Source organism: Convolutriloba macropyga, chromosome 1 (genome assembly GCF_964194025.1).
Source record: "Convolutriloba macropyga chromosome 1, txConMacr16.3, whole genome shotgun sequence".
Taxonomy (NCBI): domain Eukaryota; kingdom Metazoa; phylum Xenacoelomorpha; order Acoela; family Convolutidae; genus Convolutriloba; species Convolutriloba macropyga.
This window is the reverse complement of record NC_134468.1, coordinates 74,153,982-74,173,523: the sequence shown is the minus strand read 5'-3', so window position 1 is coordinate 74,173,523 and position 19,542 is coordinate 74,153,982. Positions and strand designations below refer to the sequence as shown.

Genomic DNA, 19,542 nt, shown 5'->3' with positions numbered 1-19,542 from the left:
AAACAATTAGTCGCTCGGACGTATTAAAGGACTGTAACTTTAATTTTTTTGAATAAAGTTAATAAAATGCTTATTGATAACCTATGTTCAATCTCGTGTTGAAGTTTGTAAGGCTTCAGCCAGTGTGATTTATGTTGCTAACTTCTCTATCAACTAAGCTCAACTAAGTTAAAACTCGCAAGATCATAAGATCTAATAAAACTTATCAAAAAGAACTAAAGTTAATAAAGAAACAAATTTTAGTCTAATTTGAGAGCCAACTGCTCTTGGTAACAGTTTCTAATGGCTCTGAATACAATATTGTTTCACTAATCAAACAATTTCATTACCCTAAATTATAAAATATCATTCATAACATCATTGCTACTTGTTTCTGATCGGTTAATCAAGTAAGTGACTTAAGTCAAAGTTTTTACAGAGTAAATGTTATATTACTGCAATATTTTTTCTATCAACATAAGCCCGGATGGTTACAATTTAGCTTTAGATGCCTCAAACGTACTGTTTTTGACCTGTATTGAACAGCTAAATTATCATAAAATAAACAACTTAAAAAATTTTTAAATTTTGACAAAATGTCGAAATTGCCAATTTTGCACCATATAAGTGCTAAATGTCACACTTGTGGGTCTGATGCAATTACATTTGTTGGGACCATGCGTAGTTTAGAGGCTACCCTAACTGTGTGCTATATCCTCGGGTTCCCCAGGTTCTCCCTTCCATATATCAGGGTGTGTACAACATTTCGGTCCCAACATTTAAAAACTTTCAGTTTTGACCATTTTTGAGTATTGATGAAATCTAAGTTTTTTCAGTTTCAAAGGTTATTTTTTGCTGTCTGATGACTTTTGCAGCTAATTTGAAGTGGCGCCAACAATAAAGAAGCATAGCGTTGACATTATCAGTAGTTTTCAATATTTTTAGGAATTATTAATGAACTAGATCTAGGAAAACTAAATTGCCTAAATGTTTCTTTTCTTTCATTTTTGCGCATATGGAGTCAGGGACTGTGTTGATTCTCTTCGACAGACGATCCGGTTAAATATTTATCGTAATATCAATAGTTAAGTCAAATCATTGGATTGTTATTCATAGTTTGTCCTGCCGTTTTTAGAATGCAAGAGTTGGATTGTATTGGTGCTCTGTGCTTTTTTCACAGCTTGTTTTATGATATTGGACTTCCAAAACGTGATAAACAGGTAGAGCCAAGCGGGCATAAAATTTCCTTGAAGGCCCTTGGCCGCTTTTAGTAGTCTTTTAAATGCTAGTGTGGTGAAGTTTCTAAGAAAGCCGTAATTCAAGATGAAAATTCTTTTTTGGGAGTTAGAAAAAGCGAAAATGTTGCAGTTTTTCACTTTTTTCGTTTTATTTAATTGTTTTTGGGATCTTATGTCGAGGTGGATAAAGGTCTTCAGCAAAACACAAATCTTTATGGGACTGTTGATTTTTCCCTGGGCTTGAGCTTGGGTTAGTGGATTTTCTCTGAAGCCATGGAAAAGTTGTAAAGCGATATTATTGTCAGGGTCTAATTATTTTTAAAACTTTGGCAGATGGGTTAGTGAACAGATTCGCGAGCAGGCAATAAAAATGGTTTTTTTTACGTATCTTTGAAACTTTTAGAAACTTTAAAACTATTTTGCATTTTCCATTTTTTAAATGTTTTTTATCTTTAGTTTTTGACATCTTTAGTCGCCAATTATCCCCTTTCAGATAAGTAAATCAATTCTGAACTTCAAGGTAAACGCTTCAAGAGTTAGAGCTTTGATTATAATTTTGTTTAGTTTGTTTAATTGATTTAAATTTCTGGACTGTTTGCTTTTTTGGCAGCCAGTGTTAATTGGTACGCTGCTAAGATGCAGTAATTTTAAATATTGATTGTATTTCTTGACTTGTTCTGGTTTGTATTTCATACCTTATCGAACAAAAGTTTGTTTTGCTTAACCTCATATTCCCCTTTTTCGTTATTTTGCGTGAAATTTTTTGTTTTCTCTAGGATAATTTCACTCTTCTCTCATTCTGCTCGAGCTGACTTTGAACAGCATTTGCTCGGCAAAGGAATCAAAGATTAATTGAGTCAGAATAAAAAATGAAATCAAAAATAGAAACGGGATAAACCCATAAAGACCAATTTTAGATGCCTGTTACTTGAACTTTTTTCATTCTTATAAGTCTTAGCTACCATCTCTAATGCTTATTGGCATTGGTATTAGCTCCTATATCCTCTCACTAGGAAACAGGAGTTTGTTCAACTACGAATCGACATCAAAATAAATCTCACTTTGAAAATGTTTTTGTACAAAAATCAATTTTTGATTATTTTCTTCTGTTCTTTCAATCCTAATCGTAATTATGAGAATCAAAGGCGGCTATTTTCCGGCAATCTACCGGGTATGTTTAACTGTGGAGTTTAAGTTACAATTTTTCGGTATCATTTTTAATTATTTGCACTGGCTGATCACTTTTTAGCAGAAATCAACGGGATATCCTCTGATACCATTGTGTCCAGTTTTAAAATGAATCAATTAAACAAAATTTAAGATATCAGCCTAGTCTATGGCGCTTATTTATTTTTTAATTTGGTAGAGTGGTTTTTAAGGTGGAGGATCACTGCCCTGATCAACATCCCTCCCTCTGAGCCGTGCATGTTTGGAGTTGCAGCTATCATTCAACTGCTCATTGTTAGTATCACACAAGTATTACAAAGAATTCATTTCCCATTTCATAGTCATTTTGATTGGAGGTAACACCCCGATTGAGTTGAATGTACCAAATACCCGAACGTCATATCTAATAGAGGTATAACCAAATATTTGCGATGGGACACTGGAAAACTTCAGTTTTTCTCGCTACTGTTCACAAACGTAGTGAGCTTCATGCATATCTTGTGATCAATCAGTGAAAAAAATAGAAACTAGTCTTCCATATTTTTTTGAAGACATTACTTGGCAAATAGATGCTTTTCGCGAGAATTTATACTTGTACTTGTCAGTTTTCCGCCATGCGGTTCAACATCGTGCCAAATTGATAGAAATGATTGCACGGCAATTTGGTAAATGGTTGCATAAAAGTCTATCGGGTGACAAATTGCGGATTAAAGAGAGAATTTGCAGATAGCATTTACGGATATCATGGCTCCTTAGATGTTCTGGATATAAATTAGGTCTTAAGTAATTAATAAGTAAATTCACTCTGACACAAAGAAATAATTTTTAAACTTTTATTCAGTAGGATCAGACTGCTTGATTTTACAAATTTCTATCATAAAATACATGTAAATTGATACATAGATAGTATCGGATCTGATGAAAACAACAATAAAAACATACGCGACAAAAAAGCCACACGATGAAACAATCAGTTCATAGGAGTCAAAATTACTTTTATCAGTTCAAGATGGGCTCCTTTATTGACAAAAAAGCCCAGGTTCGCCACCTTAAAAAAGATTGCTAATCAGAAAACGCATATACAGATTTTGTGGAAGATTATTAACTATACAGCGGTCTTAAAACTTTTAGTTCCGTCAGCTTTTCAACGCTTAATATTAAGGTGATCTCCTTTTTACAATTCAAAGAATTCGAATGGTAATGAGATGCTACGCTGTCGTTTCTTCAATCTTTTCTTACATTTTCATGCTTTTTTATATGATGCTTTTGGCCACGCCGAAACCGAAGTGATTATTTTGGCCACGCCGAAAAATATAATGCAGCGAAAAAGCGAGTAGTGTAATGGCGAGTAAGAAAACAGTGTTTGAGCAAAAATATTTGATTTTAAATTTTTCTTATTAATAGCCGCGCAGCGATAGCTGGGGCTATTATTGGCCTTCTCTTGTTTTTTTTTTACAATTCAAAGAATTAGAATTGTATTGGGGCGCTCTCTTTTTTTAAAAAATCTGTCCACACATTTTAATGATTTTTGAAGTCAAAGTAGAGTAGTGATTTTGGTCACGCCGAAACAGGAAACGGAGCGAAAGTTCATGCTTTTTGTTTATTCGTTCATGCAATTTAAACTGAAGCGCGTGCGTGACGTTATTTTTCGATCTTAGTGGAGCGAGATTTTTTGTTGTTCATTTGCGTGATTAAATTTTCAGTCACACTTGACTTACCTCACTCACAAAAATGACTTCCTCACTTTGAAATTGACTTTTTACTTTATTTCAAAGAGATAAGGTAAAATGGGTGTGTGTCATTCTAAATGACGGTTATTAGAGAGAAGCTAATAGAGACAGCAAAAACATATACAGATTTTTAATCAAAATAGAACATATCAGCCTTCAAGGAAAAGACGAATTTTTTGGTCTGTCTTTTTTTACTGTTTTTTGACACTTCAGATCTTCGAAGCTATTGCGGCTATTTTCTGGTAATCTACCAGCTATGTTTTCTATTCGGATTTTTTTCTATATGGGTTTGCCAATTACTTCTATGTCTAGTTTTTAATTGCTCTTGAACGGAGTTCAAAGCCAATATTGTAAACGTGTTGGTCTTTTTTATGCAGTTTATCGCGTGACCATTTTGCGCTTTTCTTCTAGAACATTCTTTGACTTCTCAAATGACTTTTTCAAGCTTCAAGTGATCTGTATTGCTCTCACTCCAAAGTAAAGCTTGTCTCTAATATAAAATTGGTTGCAGCATAGCACCAATAAGGCCCTGATAGTCGAGTGGTCAGTGCGTATGGATGGGGAGTTCGAATCCCGACGTGGTCATTTTTTTCTACCAACTTGTCGTTCGAGAGCAATTCTTCCGACATTAGTCGGTTTATGTTTCATTTATTTAATGAAAATTTTGTGAATTTTAAGTGAGGACTTCTTGTCCTTTGACATTGTTTTAATTCATATTACCTTTTGATCACCTTTTGAAATTTACATAAATAACGATTTTCAGGTTTGACTCCTGAATTACTTCACTCACTCTTTCAACTGAATTAATTTCACTTTTCGCAATAAAGTGAATACGGTCAAGGTCTAAATAGCAAAATCAAAAGAAATTGTATAAACCGGCAAAGCCGAGTCAATAGTTCGAATCCCGACGTGGTAATTTTTTTCTACCCACTTGTCGTTCGAGAGCAATTCTTCCGACATTAGTCGGTTTATGTTTCATTTATTTAATGAAAATTTTGTGAATTTTAAGTGAGGACTTCTTGTCCTTTGACATTGTTTTAATTCATATTACCTTTTGATCATCTTTTCAAATTTACATAAATCACGATTTTCAGGTTTGATTCCTGAATTACTTCACTCACTCTTTCAACTGAAATAATTTCACTTTTCGCAATAAAGTGAATACGGTCAAGGTCTAAATAGCAAAATCAAAAGAAATTGTATAAACCGGCAAAGCCGAGTCAATAGTTCGAATCCCGACGTGGTAATTTTTTTCTACCCACTTGTCAGTCGAGAGCAATTCTTCCAACATTAGTCGGTTTATGTTTCATTTATTTAATGAAAATTTTGTGAATTTTAAGTGAGGACTTCTTGTCCTTTGACATTTTTTTAATTCATATTACCTTTTGATCACCTTTTCAAATTTACATAAATCACGATTTTCAGGTTTGACTCCTGAATTACTTCACTCACTCTTTCAACTGAATTAATTTCCTTTTTCGCAATAAAGTGAATACAGTCAAGGTCTAAATAGCAAAATCAAAAGAAATTGTATAAACCGGCAAAGCCGAGTCATTAGGTCACAGCGCATTCGGTTATCATTGTTCTTTAAAAAATTTGCTAACTTTAATTAAATTTAAGCTTAATAGCTTTCAGTTTAGAAGCTGAATTAATTATTAATTTAGAATCTAACTGAAGCTGCACTCCAAATAGGAACACTTGTTGAAACTTTAAAACCAATTTATAGCTTCTGCCAATTTATATATTTCTATAGCTGCGAAGCTGTAAGCTGAGCGTAGCATTTTTGTGGTGATTTTTGTTTTTTATAGCTGCGAAGCTGTAAGCTGAGCGAAGCTATATTGCGGTGCTCTTGGTTTTTTTTTGTTTCGTCGTCTGACGCTCTTTTTTCGTTTTACATTTGTTCACACAGCAAAGCTGAAAAAGTCAAATGTTCTGAATGACTTCTTCCTCTCACTAACGGCATTTGCGCGCGTGACGTCATTTCTCACTCGCTTTAGCAAAAGTTTTTAGATTATTTGCGTGATTAGATTTTGATCATACGTGACTTACCTCACTCAATAAAATGACTTTTGCACTTTAAAACTTAAGTTTAATTTGAATTTGTTTAAGGTCAAGGGAACTCATTTGTGCAGTTAAGGTCCCTAATAAGAGGCTTCTGCGGAAAGACTTTTAACAAGCTTTATTAATGTATCGCTGAATGTTTTTTATACCTAGTTTTTTTGAGCGGCGTCGATTTTTTTTTCAATTTAGATCAGTATCTGTTTCTATCTCGATTATATGGCACGCAGGTCTATTCTTTCGCAGCTATTCCGGCAATCTGCCGGCTATGTTATTTATGTTTCGTCGTCATTTTTCGTTTTGCATTTTTTCACAACGCAAACCAGGAAGGGGCAATATTGTTTGTCTTTTCACGCCGATAATTCAATTTTCGTTTGTCTAAGCCGAACTCTGTGATAAGCTTTTTTGATCTTCACTGACTCACCTCACTCTCTAAATCACCTCCAACTTTATTAAAGTAACTTGAGATCACCCTAGCTCCTTCCAAGGTCCATACAGGACTCGTACATGATTATATTTAATAATAAAGCCTTGCGATGAAAATAAAATATTGAAATCAATTTTTTTGAAAAGAACTTTTTTTGAAAACGTTTTAGTTATTGAAAAAATGGCAACTTCATCAACACAACTTGTATCTATTGCTATCTAAAAAGTTTGTTTTGCAGTTATTTCGGCAATCTGCCGTCTCTTTTTCTGTTTCAATCCTGCTGTGCGTCAGGCGGGTCAACGGCGGCTATTTTCCGGCACTTTGCCTTCTATTTTTCTGATTTGACTCCCAAAAATTCAACTCTGGATTGTTTTAGAATAATTTCACGGACTTCTTTGGTGTTTTTGTTTCTTAATTTGGACCTGATGTAGAAAGCTTTTCTTTTGATTGTCATATCCGATCTTAAATTAAAAAAAATATTTGGCGATATCTTTTTCCTACATAAAATGATAATTGTCTCTTAGAATCTCAGTATCTGACTGGGTCTCACAGTCATGCAAATTCCTCTTAATAGAATTGTTATCGTTTATGATCTTATAACAAAAATTTGTATTGAGTATCATATTAATGTCAAATTAACTGAGGAGTTTTAGAGCATTTTTGAACTAGATGCGATCATTTTTTAAGTAAATTTCTGTACGATCTCTGCTAAGTGATATTTCAAATTCCATTTTACTTTAATAACATTTTTGGTATACACGAAACAAAACCAAATTTCTCTCGAAGTTTTGATGCACAAGAATACCGGAGCTTTCAAATAAATTTCTAGTAGTCGAAACGCCAAGTGACATCTGATCAAGTAACGGACGTACAAAAATCGCAACTGTGGTGGTATATATGCCTGATCAGAGGTCATTTTTCTTGGGTCCAATATTTGGAGTATGGTTTCAACTGTAGTCACAATTTGGTCTCAAAATCGAGCTCAGGGAATTCGCGGAAGCTTTGTAGTTGCAGAAGGGTGATACCGCTTCTTATGACTATTGAACACCGACAGCGCCAACAAAGCTTTCTTACCGTTTTTTGCAGCGCTTCCCGATAATCCCATCTAGGGAATAAAAGAATCAAGATTTTTGCTTGTTAATCAGATAATACCGATAGCAATGCTGGTGTCTATGTCTCACCTGGACATGGGTATGTTTGTAATTGTGACAAACTTACTCTACCCTGTAGTGGCATGCGTTGTATGGGTTGTCATATTTGCTTGGAAGATGGCCCTGTGTAACCCCACAATTGCTGAGAAGTACCCTGGATGGGCTATGGCCTTCTCCAATGCAAATGATGACATTGACAGATTCAGATACTGCAGTTGCCCCGACCCGCACTTGAAAAAGACGCTTAAGGTCAATATTTTGATATGAAATTGTGTTTGATATAATTTTGTATTTGAATTATATCTCCTTCATTCAATTTTTTTTACTGATCAATCCTTTTTTCTCATTATAATATTTATTAATAGCCGCGAAGCGATAGCGGCTACTGCTGGGGACATCGTGCTTTTTTACAATCCAAGAATTGGATTGTATTGGTGCTCTGTCTTTTTAATAGCCGCACAGCGAAAGATGGGGTTATGATTGGACTTCTCTTGGTTTCTTACAAAACAAACAATTTGAATTGTATTGGGGCGCTATCTTTTTTTTGAGATCTGTTTACACATTTTCATAATTTTTGAAGTTAAATGGGAGTAGTGATTTTGGTCACGCCGAAACAGGAAATGGAGCGAAAAAGCGAGTGGTTTTGCGGCGTGAAATTTTTTCGCTCTAATTTTGAAGTAGAGTGCGAGATCAAAGTTTGATCAAAAATTCAATTTCTCGCTAGTGGTTTCTTGTTCATATGCGGCAAATTCACTTTGATTTTTACTGTTTTTCGATTTTTTGGATCGGATTTTTTTCTAAATGGTTTTCCCAATCCATTCATAGTTCATTCTAGGCCTAGTATTTTGTTTAAACTAAATTTCATTTCCCGCTAGTTTTTTTTTGTTCTCTTGCAGCATTTTGACATTGATTTTCTATTTTTTAAAACTTTTTGATCTGATTTTTTTTAGAAATGGTTTTTCTAATTCACTCCAATAGTCCATTCTGGGTCTAGTTCTAGTGTTTAGTCAATGAAACTTCTTTGAATTGAACGTCAGGACTTGTCCTATTATGATTTTTTAATTTCGGGCTCAAGATTTTTGTTACGATCATAAGACGTCAGAATCTGCTTTTAGTTCATTCGTTCACGTAATAATTTCAAATGAATTGCGTGCGTGAAGTCGTTTTTACTCTTAGTGGAGCGAGTTGATTTGCTCTTTCGCGTGATTAGCCTTTTGGTCACACTTGACTTACCTCACTCTAAAAAATGACTTCCTCGCTTTTATCAACTTTATTACAAGGAGATAAGGTCAAGTGAGTGTGTGTGTGTCACTCTATATGATGTTTATTTGAGAGCAGATAACATAAGCGGCAATAAAATAAACAGACTCCTAATCAAAATATAACATCTCACCACTTAGAGGACTCGTTGGTTTGCTTCTTTTACTTTTTTTGAGATTGTAGATCTACGTAGCTGTTGCGGCTACTTTCTGGCAATCCGCCAACTATGTTTCTTTTATTTTTGATGATGAGTTTTTCATGACTTTGAGCTTTCAGAATGGGATAAATCGCTAAGCAGACATCAAGTTTCATTAGAGGCCCTTAGCCGTGTTTATTAGTCGTTCAAGTGCTTAGAGTGGTTAAGTAACTTGGAAGGCCGTATTTCAAGGGTAAAAAGTCAATTTTAGGAGTTTTTGAGCCCAAAATGTTTCCGCGTTTTCTAGTGTTTTTTACAAATTTTTTATGGACCAGTCTGAACCAGAGATCTGTAAAAATTGATAAAGGTCTTTTCAAGGAAATTTACACTTTATAACAATTCTAAGAGCTATATCTTTTGGTACGAAAACATAAACACGCAAATTCATACAAAATTTTTTATTTGTTTTCAAAATTTTTGAAAAATTTTGTCTTTTTTTGAGTTCTTCAGCCCTAACTGTCAAGCAACCAACCCCAGCGTTTGATAATAGGTTACTGCATAGTTTCTAGTGGAAATAGAATGGTTTTTAACATTTTAACATCACGATTGTCGGCATTTTTTTGACAAAGCTTGCAATTTTTTCGACCTTTATTGATATTTTTCAAGTTTTTTCCGACACAAGGGCCAGCAAACCTCCCATAGCTCTTGATAACAGGGTACTAAAAGTATTTTTATGACCATGCTTCTAAAGGGAATAGCTTCTAGAGGCAACGAGACAGTTTTTTCATTTCTTTTAATATCACGAAATTTAGCAGTTTTGTTTTAATAAAAATTGAAAGTTTTTAAGATTTTTTAAAAGTTTTTCTGCAGCCACTTTTCTGACACCATGGTCCCAGCAACCTCCTCCACCGTTTGATAATGAGTAACTGCATAGTTGCTAGAGGAAATTGATTGGTTATCAAAATTTTAATAACACAAGTTTTAGCCATTTTTTGATAAAAGTTAAATTTTTTTGTGATTCTGAAAATTATTATCATGTTCCAAATTTATTTATTTATATGAGGCAGTCAAATTCTTTGACGTTAGAAATAGAGATACTTTGAGAGTCTCTGGAGACAATGAAATCTGACTAAGTTGTTAATATCTTGATTTTAATCAAGATCTGGTAAAATTTTCCATTGTTAATTTTTTGACAACATTTATTTTCTGAGTTTAAGGATCTTTACAGGCCAACGCTACTTTTTTAGGTCTTGCAGATGGGTCACATGGCAGCACTCCACAGACCAAATTATGATTTCAATTGATCTGCTGGTCAGGTACATTAGTTCTCATTTTTTTATCCAACTCTTTGGATTGTATTCCAGGACTTGCTCTGCTATGTTTTTTAATTCGTCCTCTTCATCGATGAATCTTGCAACCTGACTTCTTGGAATTGATTTTGCAGTTAAAATTTTTGTGCATGACGTCATTTGTTCTGCTTATAGGTCGATTGCGCGACATACATGACTCAAAAAAATGATTTCTGGACTCGCTTAATGAACTTTATATTTTATGAACATTTTCTAATCAAAGGTCAGTAGTGTATATGCCCAAACGTATATGCCCGAATTCTTGAATATTAGAGTCTTGAGTTTTTGATTTCGAACATTGATTTTAAAAGAGCTCCATTAGTGCTTTTTCCTTGTGTCTCTTGAAAAAGACGGTTCGAATCAGACCAAAAAGTCTAGTGGTCTATATTAAAGGACTGGTGGTCAATCTGTCTATCTTATTTCTTTAGTTGTTTCAATTCGTGGAAGGCCACAAGCGTCTATCGCGGCTATTTTCCGGCAATCTGCCGGCTATGTTATAGTAATTTGATTATACCTTCGCATGAGGCAGAAACATTTAAAAAGAACAGAGCAGGGTTCTCCATTTAATTGTGCGGTCTGACTGTGGTCTTTGTTCCAGGCAGTGTTGTGGGAGAATTTCGGGCGAGACTCAGAGGGTTCAAAAGGAGCCAAGGAGATGATGAATGTGGAAGAGGATGCCACCATCAGACAGGGATCCCTCAGACACTCCATATTCATGACTGGTCCGCCTCCATTTCAGAATTATTCAATCAGCAATAACCATCCGCACTCAACTGTCCTCAGAGAAATATTCTACTTCTTTTTCCGTTATTTTTATTTGCCTTCGAACATTTGAAACATTTGTCGACTTCGTCTGTGTGTGTGTCTTTCTTATACAAGATTTTCGCTTGACCTTTGTTATCCATTGTTCTAGAACATTTTTTCACTCACTCAAGCAACTCCATTTTTCATGCTGTTCAACATGGTAAAGCCCGAGGGCATTGTTTCTGTGCATCTTTTTGTAAGCTATGAATGTTGGAATCACCGAAGCTACTGAGGATGCAAAACTTCATCTTCATAGCTTGAAGGCCAATTTGAATCCGATTGTGATATTGAGAATAGCTACTTCATACACGAATTAATTTAAGGTGCACTTTGAATTTTTCAGTTATATGAATTATTTGGTAAGAAAAAAGTAGTCCAAACGAAATTTTGAAGTTAACTGGTCCTCGCCGGAAAAATTAGCGTTTTTTTAGCTGAAACATAAGGAATCTTTATTCATAGAAAATGGAATGACTTGATGAGAATAAATTAGCAACTTTTCAACCTTTTATTGTGGAAATTTAGATCTAGAATGTTTTAACCGCTCTCAAATGAAGGAAAATTAGATCTAAAAAGTTTTAACCAATCTCAAATGAAATTTTCAGCAAACAAATTAGTCCTATTGTTCTACCCCCACCATGCCTGAAAGCTCCTAAAAATCATAGTTACAAATTAAGGAAACCTTTTGCAGAGAAATTGCTAATTTTTCATTCATCAAAATGAAGGACTTAACAGAACAGCACGCAAAACTATTCGTAAAATTATCTTCTACAAATTCAAACTAAATAAGTGGTGAGTAAAAATACAATGAAAACAAAAATCATTTGGAATTTGTTAGCAAATCAAGTTTACTTTTTTGTTTTTTTTTAACCAATGAAGATGACGTACCAAAACTGACGCCATCTCAATATATGATCAATTGATTCAAAAAATTAGTGCGCGTAGCTTTAAAATGTGTTGTCGAAAATATGACGACCATAACGACTTATTTGTTTTACAAACAAATCACGATGTTGACTCTAGTTGTTTGCTATAACAAATCTGTTAGGGTTCTAACCACAATTGGGAGTGATATAAATAAATTGATTGATAAACTCAACTGCGTCATGCCTCCTTCTTAGTTCGCCATATTAGTAGAGTCAGGTTCTGACACCTAAATAACTTACCCAATTTGTTAAACCCAAAACTTTTTAAATCGCTAATAAAAACATTACGCTAATCTGTAGAAGAATTACACCACACCTGGATCACCTTAGAACTGGCCATGCTATTACTCGTTTGAATATAAAATATCTTGAGATAAGATAATAAGTAACTTTCATTCAATGAAAGAATAAAAAATTTTAATGCCTTTGAATTGTTTTTCTAAACAAATCTATAGACAATTTCAAGATCTGTAGATACATTTTTACAAATCAAATCTAAAGATTTCAAAACCAAAAAGCTAATAATTAAAATGTCCGGAGACAAAATAACCGGTTCTTAAATAAAACGAATAAATTGAATAAAATGAGTAAAGAAAATTTTGATTTTTTGACACGGAGGGGACAACTTCAAAACACAGTGGTACAAAATTCGCCTCCTACAATTTTTAGATTAGGCCATTGTTTTCGTAGACGACCCCAATTGATAAGAGACGAGTACATGAGGAAGAGTAAAGTTCATATTCAAATTTTCCATCTGACTTTGTTTTTTTTTCTACAAAGATAATCAAAACTTCAAAAGCACTCAGCTTTTAGTATGGGTCTTATTGTGCAGATGACAGACTTGATAAACAAAAAAAGTTAATCAAGGTGGATTATTGATTCTGAAGAAAGTGAGATTTTGATTAGAGCTGTTGACCGGTAGATAAATGTCTGGCAACATTTCTGTGATATTTTTTTAGTTGCTCTTGTACGAGGTTTGAAGCAATTTAGGTAAACGTTTTGGTTTTTTACGACTCGAAGAGGAATATTGGTAATCTACAGGTTTTTATGGCTCGAAGAAGAGTATTGATCTTTCACAGGTTTTAGCTGACACAAGTTTGTTCAAGACGAACTTTTGACTTTTGTTTTCGAGCATTGACTTCTGTTTTAGAGCGTTGACTTCTGTTTTAGAACATTGACTTCTGTTTTTCGGTCCTTGAATTTTTACAGTAGCTGAGTTTGTAATATACAATAATTGGGAGCTGCTGGTTAAATTCAAGGTGAAAAGGTCACTTCAATTTTTGATCACATATAGGGCCCCTGCCTATCTGATCTACCCTCCACCCTCCTACAACACCTACCCCTCCTCCCCCTAACTATCCCCTCCCACATACACCTGTCCCCATATCTACTACTGCACCTGCTTACCCCCCCCCTCCCCCCGCCTACCTACGCCCGCTCCTCCCCCCGCCTTACCCCCCCCCCCCCCCACCTAACTACACCCTCCCCACCACCGACCCACATTCCTAACTAAAGATTGGTTGTTTCCAACTATAAAATTTCTGAAAAAGGTAGGGTTAATTGAAAGTTTTTATTGCACGACTTTTCGAGTCGTTTCCTATATTCTTCCGGCTACATCTATCGAGTTCTATCGACTCAAAATTTTACCTCTGTTCTTGATTGCTGAATTCTGTTTTCGAACATTGGGCTTTAACAGTAACTTAGTTTGTAGTTTATAGTTATTAGGAAATGCTAGTAATAGACGATTTGAAGAGGTCATTTTGAGATTTTTTGATCAATATAAGTCACGCCTGCTTATCCAAACTACAGACCCCCCCCCCCCCTACCTACCCCCACCTCACCTACCTACCTGCACTCTTGTAAAAAAAACCTAGCTGCGAAGGAAATTTGGAGGGTTGGAACAATAAGTATACATTTGAGGTTGATTCAGGAACCGCAGCAAGTCATCACCGACAGTCTGGTACAGGAACCTTCCACCAGGGTGGAATGGGACCAGGAGAGACACGAGCAGGTAGCATCACAGGAGGGGGAGGGGCAGGTTCTTTCACGATGAGGGGCGGAAGTGGCACCCAAATGCAAACCGAAACTGATGTTTGAGTCAACTTCAGCACTGTGACGAATCTCATCTGCCGCTTCACCAAATCACAGTTCTCAAGTATCGATTTAGAGACAAGCGTTTCAAACAATTAACTGTATAATATATAATGATATGCTAGCCAGGAGAATTTCGATCACCAGCGTAAACCATAAATCAAATTACGCAGCCGTCAAACATGAACGCGAGAAAGCCTGTTCCAAGAAGAGTGTTCATGCACATTTCTTCCATAAAGAAAATTATCTAATTGTGCAATCCTATACTTTGTAACGCTCTGTTGATTTGTAGCTCCATTGTTTGCTTCGAAATACTTTTCATACTGTAACAAGTTATTTCAAAACGAAGCTCTGATAAAATTAAAATTTCTTTTAAAGTCTCTCCTTTAATGTAAACAAACTCTGAACTTCTCGGTTTTGATTTGTGTCAGCCAACGTGAAGTGCAATGATATGAGAAAATTAATCGCGTAAGTTCTGAGGAAGATTATCAAAAACTTTTCATTTTTCAATTATGAAATTTTCAATAAAAAAACGGAATGCTAATATGATAGAAGTTGTTCACCAGCTTGTTTCTAGAAATGGCCTGTAATTTTCCGGTTTCCAGCACCTTTGAAAGGTTCTACCCTTTCAACTTTTTTGCTACAAGTGGACAGAGTCTAACTTAAATTATCAATTTAAAATGCAAACTGATATCGAAAGATAAAGATTCTTAATTCGAAAAATAGAATAAGCAGCTTTACAGATTTCAAAATTATTAATAGTTAATAAGTTGCTTATTCTCTCGAGGTAAACTTGTGGTGCTATCTTTCTGTAAAAATTTGTTAACACATTTTGAAGACGAGGAGGAATGCTGAGAGTCTAATTGTTGTGGTGATTTTATTCATGACAAAATAGATATTACAGCAGAAACGCGATTGATTTGAGGCGGTGATATTTCTCATTCTGAATTTAAAAGCGAATGAGAAAATCGGTGTTTGAACAAGTAATTGGTTCTCGACAGTTTTTTATTCACGTGTAAAATTTCGCGTCAATTTTTTCTCTTAACTTTTTAGTTGCCAAGGAACGAATTTCGAAGCAATAACTGTAAACGTGTTTTTATTTTTAAATAATTTGCATGACTGTCTTGAATTTTTGGTATTAAAGCCCTTTTGCTTGCGGGGGTGATTGAAGCTGACTTTCTATCTCTATTTTTACTACATCTAGGAGAGTTGATTTCAATTGATTGCTCGATCTAATTAGAGGTTATTTGAGGGGAACCTGACAGCAAATAATTTCAGACACCAAAACATTTTAAAAAGACATCTTACTTTTTTTCAGTATTCAATCTCTTTAATTGTATTTTAATTGCCCTCAAACACTGTTTGGAGCAATTATATTAGTCCTGTGGTCTTTTTATGACTCGGAGAGGAGTATTGGTATCTCACGGTTTTTTTAGCTCACGCAAAACTCTCGACTTGAACTTTCAACTTTTCTTTTTGAACGTTGACTTGTTTTAGAACGCTGACTTCTGTTTTCGAACATTGACTTTTACAGTAGCTTTGCTTGTAATGTGTAGTAAATGGCAACTGATGGAGTATTCAAGGTGAAAAGGTCATTTTGAGATTTTTATCCCACAAAGCCCTCCTACCTATCTAAACTGCAGAACAGCAACCTACCTATCAAACCCTCCTGGTTAAACCCCCACACCTGCATCGCAGATACCCCCAATACGTACCAAAACCCCCTCCCACAACTAAAACCTGGGGACCCGTCTGCCCCCTGCCTACACCCCCCATTGTTTACCCCCCAAACAAGCCCCTACACCTACCTAGTCCCCACATCTACCTTCTACCTACCCCCCCCCCCTGTGATCCTGTCTACCTCCTGCCGACCTACCCCTCCCCCAATACCTTACTCTTACCACCCCCATAAACCTACCAGGGATAAACAGGTGGCACTCGGAGTGCATTAAGTGGCCAAGCAGCTCTCTGAGAAGGCTACATGTTTTTATGAGTGCGATAAAATTTCCTGCGTACTAGACAGATGCATTCACCACTCGGCTATCACGCCCTTGTTAAATCTATTTCGTTTTAGAAACAGACTTAGTCTTAATAAATACTAAGTCAAAGCAAAAATTTTCCATAAAAACACATTATTGACTCAAACTTTGCTCGAGAGCAATTTAAAAAATGTGAGTAAACTAATCTTGACAGTATTTGACATTATTTGACTCAAACTTTGTTCGAGAGCAATTTTGACAAATGTGAGTAAACTAATCTTGTATTGTTGTTATATTCATGTTGTCTCACGCGCCACTGGATGGCCTCGGCTCAAGGGGCATAACAATACGCGGTAGATGGTAGCATCTAGAATTAGGCTCATTCAAAATTATGTTAAATGAATACATTAAGTTAAAGTTTTAGTTTCTGCACCAATCAGATTCGTTCAAAATTCTAGATTTTTCTACATTTATTTGTTGAGACGCCACCAAACCATACTTAGCTGCACAATAGCAAATATATCCATTGTCATTTCACATTCCGCTTATTCCATCCTGCCTGATTCAACTATTTATCAGTCCTAAGGTAGCAGTTCTGATTAATCTGTTTCTCAAACATATATTGAAAGCAAATTAAATTCATTTATGCAAATTACGTACCCCCCTAAGCTAAAACAAGTCACTTGGTCACTAAACGGCGTCATAAAAAATATTGATTAAACTTCACGGAAGTTTATATGCTGTGTTTTGACTGCGTGCTTCTGTGCGTCATTTTGACCTTTGAGAAGTTCATTGCAGATCATGCAACGGAGTGAAAACTTCTGCAAGTCCGTGAATTTGTTCATTTCTTTAAACTCTTTAGCCAACTGTTTGCACGCATTCTCGCTCTCTTCGTCACCAGTTGCGAATACAGATTTTCTGTGACATGGTTCGAACAGCGCGTCGTAGTGGATTCCATCGTAAAGGAGGTAGACACAGTTAGCAAAATTCTGGGCAAAGCCAAATTTGTCTATTCTGTTTGTTTGGATGTCAACTAAAAAGCAAGATCATTACACAATTCGTTAGTTAGAAAATTTAGTTTCTGAGACATTTAAATTCCACATGTTACTAAAAAAGAACTTAAACGTATCTACATCATATTTGAAGTTCTCTGGGCAAAAATCTCAAGCATTTTTTCACTGTCACGTCATAGCAGAAACTGAAAGGATAATTTAAGATGATGCTAGATCAGATTATTGTTGAAATGTAAAAACAATTCTAGCAAAAGGGAGCAAAATTGGGTAATTTAACTTAGTTGTTTTGCGCACTTACCAATTCTGACCTCCATCTCGAAGTGGTCAGCCAATATCGCCGCCTCTATTGCTCCACCCCACGACTGTGGATTACGAATGAACTTCTGGTACTCTCTGACGTCACTACCCAGCACCTCTGGTGGGTATTTGGCTATGTTGGTTCCCACTGTCACTGCAATCAGCTCTCTAAGGTGTGAGGGTGTGAACAGGCTCTCCTGTGTGTGGGAGTAAGTGTATGAGAAACTGTTGAACAAACAGGAGTTGTCGGCTGGAATGACTTTGCGCGCCATCTTCAAAGTTGCATTGGCTTTACTACTACTGCTGCTGCTGCCGATGTTCCCATTGGCAGAACTTTTAACTGTACCTAAAATCATCCAACGAATTTCTCTCACCAGTGCTCAACAGTCTGGGAGATTTTGAAAATATCACCAAATAATTCAAAGTTTAACACAAATTTTGAAAAAATCAAGTAAGCAAATGAATGAAAGCATTATATTGAAAAAATTCAGATACTGTTCAGTGAAAGATATGCCCGAACATATTTTAAAATTGGATGAGCTGTTGTATTTTAGCTTGATTTAAGTTAACTTTTTTAATTGGAACTGAATCCAAAATTAATTGTTCGAAGCTCCTACTAGAATAATTTTTCGTCAAAAACAAGCTCTTGATAACCGACAATTCTGAGATCTTAACTATATATCTTATAACAGCAAATTAGTCAATATCTCTGAAACGTATGTTTCTTCAAAATACTGACCATTCACCCCATTTGAAGCTTTTGGAACTTGAGCTTTCAGCTCGACAATAATCGTGTCGCCAGACTTGACGTGTTGGGACAACGGAGAACTCGACTCAGTGTCACTGATCACTTTGGGAGGGAATCCACACTTTATAACAAGGCACTCTAAATCAGCAGCGATACTCTCAGAAAGCAGTTGCTTCAAGTCTGCAATTGTATTTGTGGACTGAAGCTTATCGACTGTTATTAGTCCACTGCTTGTCTTGGCTCTCAGTCGAAGAACATCTGCGGTCATTATTCGCCAATAATTGATGGAGGGTTAAAAGGTCAATACTAAGCTACTCAACAGTAAACAAATCTGAAAAGATAACAACTGTCAAAAAATTTTCCCAAGCACCATGTGCGTATATCAAGTATAGAATAGATTTCATACCATCAACGCCCAGATCGGGCTAAATACAACATCGTCTTGAATTACAGGGGCCACTAGCTCTTTAGATTTAGCGTTCATTTTCCACTCAATCAACATTGGGCATTTAATCACCTTGCGACACAATTTGGCTTTAGTCAGCGACACAAGTTTAGTCAGCCATCCGCCAAATCAAATATCAGCCACAGCGAATTAGTCAAAAATCAGCCAGAGCTAATTGCAAGAAGCAAAAACATAGTTGGTAGATTGACAGAAAACAGCTGCTATAGCTTGCTAGATCTGCAACCTGAAGCCTGTTGCCCTCAATAACCTTTATTTAGAGTAACATAGTCACTTGAACTTATCTCCATGAACTCAAATTCGCGAAATCTCTTCGAGAGAGAAAAGTCACGTGTGACCAAAAACTTAGTAGGCTGCTGTTCCTAATGTGCTACAAATGCTTGACTTGCCTGAATGCCTCTACAACGTAATAATCGCTTTCATTTACGCACACGGTTTGGTTGGTCAAACAGCGGATTGAACGAGCTGTGCTTAAAAGCGAAAGTTCACAAATTCGCCTACTAAGGGTGAAAAATGACATCACGCATGCAATATAGTCAAACAAGAACAACTGAACGAATGTAGATTTGAAGTGAACATTACGTCATATGGTGGAAACAAAAATTGACAACTAAAATATTCGATTTAAATTTTAACCATTGTCGCAATAAGAAAAATTTCGGAATTGACATCAATGAGGCAAGTAAAAACAGACACAAACCATTACATCATTCAGAAACCATTCAAAAA

At 35.6% G+C, this 19,542-nt stretch overlaps 2 protein-coding genes across 3 annotated transcripts in view; one reads left to right on the top strand and one right to left on the bottom strand.

The window, feature by feature from the left end:
- Window positions 1-14,688, top strand: part of LOC142351456 (uncharacterized) — a 285,637-nt gene extending 270,949 nt beyond the window's left edge. For both annotated transcript variants that reach the window (XM_075403485.1, XM_075403476.1), the window contains 4 exons: window positions 2,597-2,678; window positions 7,745-7,999; window positions 11,094-11,217; window positions 14,153-14,688. In XM_075403485.1, the coding sequence (XP_075259600.1) occupies window positions 2,597-2,678; window positions 7,745-7,999; window positions 11,094-11,217; window positions 14,153-14,319 (628 nt within the window). In that variant the 3' untranslated portion in view covers window positions 14,320-14,688. The remainder of the gene's footprint in view (window positions 1-2,596; window positions 2,679-7,744; window positions 8,000-11,093; window positions 11,218-14,152) is intronic.
- A 2,226-nt stretch (window positions 14,689-16,914) lies between these two features.
- Window positions 16,915-18,678, bottom strand: LOC142351447 (uncharacterized). Its single transcript, XM_075403462.1, has 3 exons — window positions 18,342-18,678; window positions 17,604-17,948; window positions 16,915-17,325 (listed from the first exon to the last, which is right to left on the bottom strand). Exons 1-3 carry the CDS (start codon window positions 18,616-18,618, stop codon window positions 17,009-17,011), a joined length of 939 nt encoding a protein of 312 aa, XP_075259577.1. The 5' UTR covers window positions 18,619-18,678; the 3' UTR covers window positions 16,915-17,008.
- Between the last annotated feature and the right edge of the window lie 864 nt (window positions 18,679-19,542).

Coding starts and splice junctions, on each gene's coding strand:
- LOC142351447 (XM_075403462.1), bottom strand. CDS start 18,618: ATGACCGCAGATGTTCTTCGACTGAGAGCCAAGACAAGCAGTGGACTA. Junction 17,949..18,341: donor AGCTTCAAATGGGGTGAATG/GTCAGTATTTTG, acceptor GGATGATTTTAG/GTACAGTTAAAAGTTCTGCC. Junction 17,326..17,603: donor CGAGATGGAGGTCAGAATTG/GTAAGTGCGCAA, acceptor CTTGCTTTTTAG/TTGACATCCAAACAAACAGA.